The sequence below is a fragment of the Protomyctophum bolini genome (genome assembly GCF_963924005.1).
Source record: "Protomyctophum bolini genome assembly, chromosome: 21".
Taxonomy (NCBI): domain Eukaryota; kingdom Metazoa; phylum Chordata; class Actinopteri; order Myctophiformes; family Myctophidae; genus Protomyctophum; species Protomyctophum bolini.
The window spans coordinates 3,767,636-3,773,914 of record NC_137882.1 but is presented as its reverse complement, the minus strand read 5'-3'; the positions used below and the strand labels follow the sequence as shown (position 1 = coordinate 3,773,914).

The 6,279-nt window shown below is 43.5% G+C and overlaps 1 protein-coding gene across 1 annotated transcript; it reads left to right on the top strand.

Annotated features, from left to right (window-relative positions):
* The first annotated feature begins 213 nt into the window (after positions 1–213).
* LOC308336713 (uncharacterized protein) lies at positions 214–5,603 on the top strand. The gene is made up of 4 exons (XM_080794219.1): positions 214–443; positions 1,430–1,576; positions 4,165–4,428; positions 4,638–5,603. Exons 2-4 carry the CDS (start codon positions 1,471–1,473, stop codon positions 5,330–5,332), a joined length of 1,065 nt encoding a protein of 354 aa, XP_080650345.1. The 5' UTR covers positions 214–443; positions 1,430–1,470; the 3' UTR covers positions 5,333–5,603.
* The last annotated feature ends 676 nt before the right edge of the window (positions 5,604–6,279 follow it).

The following is a 6,279-nucleotide window of genomic DNA, read 5'->3' as shown; positions in this document are numbered from 1 at the left end:
CAAAGACACATTTCATTAATTCGTGTTATATATTTTCGTTTAAATACTTAATTTCTTTTAATGTGCAAAATAATAAGGTTACTTTTATTCTGAAGAGCTCGGTCTAAGTCTTATCCGTGCTCCGACACAACGCGGTGAACAACGCGGCTGACGAACAAACAGAGCAGCGACAACGTGATACAGAATGTCTGTGTGATACAGTTTGCAGTGCAAGTTGTGCAACCCTTTGTGCAACTTGTGTCTGTGATTCTCGTTGCACGACAGTGTGAAATCGGGAGGAATTTGCACATAGGATCAAAGACGGTTTGTTTTGTAGGCTAACGCCTAATGCTAAGATAGCTTCAAGTAGACTACAGTCGAGAGACTCTGGACAAGAACAAGTAGCCTACCCCGCTTTGGATGTGTTAAAGTGCGTTTTCTACCAGAATACGTCATCCGGGAAGGTATGTTTTTGTTTTAATCATTTACAATAATAATGCAAATTAGTGTGTTGACCTGAAAGAGGTCTCAGACACTCGGCCATCTCTATAGCTCCAATCATCACCCACATAATAAACCTCTCCATCAAAGGGTCCCCCAAGATTTCAAACTGGCCAAAATAACCCCCCTGCACAAGAAATGGAGCAAATTAGACCCCGGCAACTACCGCTCGATTTCTATTCTTCATGGCTCCATCTCGTTCTATGAACAGGTTGAAAAGTAGCCTATCTTGCCACAAAAAAATAATAATGTACGAATTCCAAACTGGCTTCATAACATCCCACTCCACTGGCACATGCCTCCTCTATTTGAGTGACCACATCAAACACGAAGTTGATGCTGGCAAATACTGTGGCATGGTCATGCTGGGGTTCCACCATCCAAATTCAGAAAAGGTAACCGAGGGTGCCGAAAGGGGCTGCCACAGCACCTCAAAGACCCTTAAAACAAGGCTCCAGTGTTTCTTAAGTGTACAGGGTTTGATGAGGTCAGAATTCAGATCAACATATGGAATGTCAGAACAGGTCAGCTCAGCCTCATATATGGAGATCTAAGGGTTCAAATGTGCAGATCTAGGTGGTAGGCTACATGTCTTCCATAACCTAAATGGCCATCTCCATATATGAAGATGACTTGTTTTGTTGTAAGCGAAAGAGTGTGCGAGCGCTGTGCGTCACTGTAAACGGTCCGGTACGGCGCCACAGGGCAGTTGCGCCCTTTGGATGCGGTAAAAAAAAGAATTATCATTAATAAATTATTTTTGACATTTGTGAATTGATTAATTATCGTCCATGACTATCACGATCGGCATCGCGGTTAATTGAATAATCACTTATTTTGCACCACTAGTGCCCACCGTTTGTACAACGGCACTCTGTGGTACAACGCAGGGAGCGAACACAGCACACATTGTAAACGTCAACGTCCTTATTCTGTCCCTTCATTCCAGAGACTCCAGACCGGTCTGTGGCGTCCAGCCTGCAGGTGAAGATGAGTTCTCCAGAAGGAGCCGGAACCATTTCTCCAGAGCCTCCAGCAGCAGGACGGGGGAAGAGACAGAGACGACTACCCCCGCACTTCCACGACTTTGACTTCGGTGAGTGGGTTTTAACTAGGGGACGCTGGATCCCCACATGGGGGGACAGAGTGGCATTCCAATGACGTTCAGACATGCAAAAGTGTAGCTTTTCGGCGAAAATCGCGGTTTTCATTCCAAATTTGGCACCTGTGTGATTTATGCAAATCCTTTTAATGCTACTCATTGCTTTTACCTCAACCATGAAGCACGGGCGTTAATAAAATATTACTTTTTTCTCGCTCATTCCGCATCCTCTCGCCTCCTCTCTCTCTTTCTCGCTCGCTCCTTCTCTCTGCCTGCCTGACTGAGTGCCTGTCTGACTGAGTGCCTGTCTGTCTGTCTGAGTGCCTGTCTGTCTGTCTGAATCGGTCTGCATACGTGAGTCCCAACAGCGGCGGTGCGCTCACTGATCAACCCCGGAAAAAAACGAAACAAAGATTTCAGCATCAGTTGTACACATACGTTTCCTTGGATGGAGCGCTCACTCGGCACGCATTTTACAACTGGGATGATGATGCTGTTGCTGAATCCACGGAGACGGCAGACATACAGAACATATGGGGGACTGCGCCTCGTCCCTGACCCCCAAACACGGTAAACTTGTTGTTGATTGATTCAACATAGAGTGCCACCGAAAAATAGCTTCCAATAGCTTGTTATTTTGCGTCGAGTAGCGCTGTGTGCAGGTCGACTCGGCCAACAAAATACATCTCCCATGTGAAACCTGGTATATTCTTCGTCGTACGATGTGGTGTTGCATGCTGAAAATAGCAGATTTACAAGCTCACAACGCGTCAGTCACGTCCACCACGCATTGTGAGCTTGTAGATCAGCTAGTTTCAGCACATGGAAATATGCAGGCTGAGACGTTCAGAAATTCAGCTTTCACATGTTGGGGCTTCATTCCATATAAAGAAAAGACAGGGGCAAGGATTATGAATTTGTGGCATTTCACATTGCAAAAGGGTGCAGGAAGAGTGGGCACGTAAACATTGTGGGCACCTCAGTGTTAAATATCCTTATTGGCCATGTTGATGTTGAACATGCCCATGCAGAAGGTAAGGGGTGTGTCTCATTTCTGTTTCATATAGCCAAATGATAATAACGATATGGAAAAATGCACTATAGGTTAATTCATTATAATAATTTCCTATAGAATTTTATGTTTATTTAATGCCATCATGCCCAGGCCAGGTAGCTTGGTGTGTGTGTGTCTGCGATAATTGGCAGTCGCCAGAAGGCGATGCTTTCTGTACCCGTGATCTGTATCCTGAAGCACTTTTTCCAAGTTTGCGCATTCACTATTGTTTGTGTTCAAGAATTTCTTGTAAAATGTGAATGCAAATAAAGATGTTAAATGATATCACAGGTCTATATGCAAATATATATATTAAGGTTGGACGGTTTGGGACATTTTAAAACCCCGGTTTACTATTGCCAAAATACCCTGTTTTTCGTTTTTGCCGTCTAATTAATTTTAACGTGGCCATGCGTTCGCATTATTTCATTTTGTTAATCAGAGACTGCTGTTACACTCTATCGCCACAAGATGGCCCCTTTCGCTATTGTAATGTCTCGTCAGTCATGTTGGCCTGTCTTGTCCCTCTCTGCCTACCGTAGCGTATACTGTAGCAGTGTAGCCCCCAGGAACAGCCAAACAGCGTTGCTGGTTGCCTGCTCCGAGTTGATCTCAGTGATTATTTTACCCGTTACATTAGTATCTTATGATGCGACAGAAACGAGTCATGAACGCATCCATAAACAATGCGCGACGACGCGCTGTAAGCTTGTAGATCGGCTATCGGAGCACACGCTCCGCAGTACGGCGACGTATAATTAATTCTAGGTTGGAAGTGGAGACGCAGCCGTTGTCTCGCATCAGATTATTTCAGCATGATCAACTGAGTTTAGTTCATGCCTCACAGAGAGTGGGCCAGTTGTTCAACTGAGTTTAGTTCATGCCTCACAGAGAGTGGGCCAGTTGATCAACTGAGTTTAGTTCATGCCTCACAGAGAGTGGGCCAGTTGCTGTTGCTGATAGGAATATTTTTGCAATGCTGAGCTGCAACGAATCTGTTCTGTGACTGTCTGTCCCAGCATAGCTCTGTGTCTGTGCCACAGCAACAAGTGATTTTGTGACTTGACGTAAACCATACAGCGCACGCACACACACACATAGTTTATTATTTAGCGCTTGTGTGTCACTTGGCTTCAGCGTTGCCTGTCATGGTGCACGCACGTTAAGGGGAGGCGGGCGGGGGAGAGCACGGCAAGTCTTGTAACTGGCACAAGAATTTAGTCAGACACAGACGGACGGATGGATCATGCGATGCTGCCATTCTCCACTGCTTCCGTAAACAATAATCACGGCCACCCAACGCTCATGTCAGGTTAAACGGTTTGCCGGTTTTGACGGATGAAACCTTAATGAAATCATTAAACCGCAAAACCGAAATATCGCACAACCTTAATATATATACAGTATACTATAACAATACCACCTGTAGCTGTCCCAGTTATGGGTATGCTGTAATATAAAATTTTATGTTTCTGGAAATATGTATTTTGCTTAAATCGTACTAATTAGCTTGTTTTTACGTTTCCAGAACCAGGGATTAATGAAGAACAGGAGGAGCTACTTCAAAGACCAGAGAAGCCTGATGGGTCAACGTTGACAATACTAGTAGTGGAAAGTGAAGATGAGAGTGAAGACATTTCTTCACACGTTGTACTTCAACTTGAATCTGACACTGAAGACAGTGATTATCGGGAGGAGTCCAGTGAATCTCACACTGAAGACCGTGATTATCGGCAGGAGTCCAGTGACTCTGACAACGAAGACAGTGATTATCGGGAGGAGTCCGGTGGAGGTCAGTCAGTGTTAAACACAGGGACACAAACTACATTTAGGGGGAAAACAGTGACTAAATACAAAAGCTAATTTTGAAAAACAAAGTATTAACCCGGGAATGCCTTAGTGCTCACAAACAAGGAATTTGTTTGATGATGGAAGCTTTTCAAGTTGTACCTGTACTCATTACTTTTAACCTGCCTATTCACCTCTCTCTCTCTCTATCAGGTGTGAGGTCCCCGTCCTGGTCTTCAGAAACTTACACCTGGCACACCTGTACACATTGTGAAAAGGGTTTCATTACTGAAATTGGCCTCAAGACACACCTGTGTGTCACACATGTAGGAGAAAGACGTTTCCAATGTAATCATTGTGAAAAGAGTTACAGACATAAAGGTGACCTAAAGAGACACCAGCATATCCACACTGGAGAAAAACCTTTCCAATGTAAACATTGCAACATGAGATTCCACCGGGCAGGTGCTCTGAAGAAGCACCAGGGTATTCACAGTTACAGAGAAAAACTTTTTCAGTGTGAACATTGTGGCAAGAGTTTCCATGCGTTAAACCTACTGATGTCACACCAGGTTACCCACACAGCAGAAAAACCTTTCCAGTGTAAACAATGTGACAAGAGTTTTAAAACATCAAATTATCTGCGGGTACATCAGAGTTACCACTCTAAAGAAAGACCTTTCCACTGTACATATTGTGACAAACGTTTCATTCTCGAAAGGGAGCTGAAGATACACCAGCGTATCCACACTGGAGAAAAACCTTACAAGTGTAAACTTTGTGACAAGAGTTTCTGTCAGTTAACTTCCCTAAAATACCACCAGCGTTGCCACACTGGAGACAAACCTTTGAAAAAGAGTGTCAGTCAGGTAACTTCCCCGAAAACCAAAGGGAAAAAAGTAAATTAATAGAGAACTAGAAAAGAAGTTACTGCAGAAAGTGCGTGGGCTCGCTGAAAACCCACAATGTTTGTGATGTACAGTAGAAAATGAATACAGCTTAAGAAAAAGATTTATAAAAAACTTAAAGTGAAAATTGGTATAAAAAATTGTAAAATGAACACACAAGTATAAATAACAGTACAAGCATAAATAACTGCATAAAGCTGAACATGTTGATGTTTGATCTAACATTCTAGCATAAAGTATGTGGAAATACTAGCTAGGATGCTAAAATACAATTGGCGGAATAAAGTATGTTAAGTAAAGTTATAACTGTGTCTACTAATGATTTATAATGCTTTACAAACAATGTATTCATGATGAATTAGTATTCACTAAAGGAAAACAACGGCTAAATAGTGTATATTTATAGGCTAACTGTGTTTGTGAGTGAAGTTTAAAGACAATTACACAAACCAGAAGCAGGGAGCCAACATTAATTGGAAGTGGTATTTGTTCATGAAATTGGAGGCCGGTTGGTTGGTTGGTAGTTAGAGTTGGTTATTTTTGCATGTTAGCCCCTGGGGGCCACATGGGGCCCCTGGTGTTCTATTAGGATGGCAGGCCCCTGAACGGTGTTTGTGTAAAGTTGCGTGTGGCTCAGCTCCGGTGCGCCTCTGGCAGCCAGGGGCCCCTGGGGGCCACATGGGTCAAGGGTCAAGGCCAACAACAAGACTTTGCCAATCGCTCGGCGGAGCGTTGAATAAAGTAACACTTTAGCTTTGCGGCTGAAGAATGACCTCTGGCCGTTGGCTGGACATCAGAAAGACCTTTTATAGAGACAAAGACATCACCATCGACTCAACATCAAAAGGTCTGACATTGGATCACTTCTATCATGGCAACAGAACCGATGAAGTCACCCAATGTATCAGATGATCTAGATGTCTATGTCAAATCTTTCTTTCCCTCTC

Bases quoted from the DNA above. Each gene is read 5' to 3' on its own strand.
- LOC308336713 (XM_080794219.1), top strand. From the start codon at position 1,471: ATGAGTTCTCCAGAAGGAGCCGGAACCATTTCTCCAGAGCCTCCAGCA. The intron at 1,577-4,164 runs GTGAGTGGGTTT...TTACGTTTCCAG, and splicing joins CTTCCACGACTTTGACTTCG to AACCAGGGATTAATGAAGAA. The intron at 4,429-4,637 runs GTCAGTCAGTGT...TCTCTCTATCAG, and splicing joins TCGGGAGGAGTCCGGTGGAG to GTGTGAGGTCCCCGTCCTGG.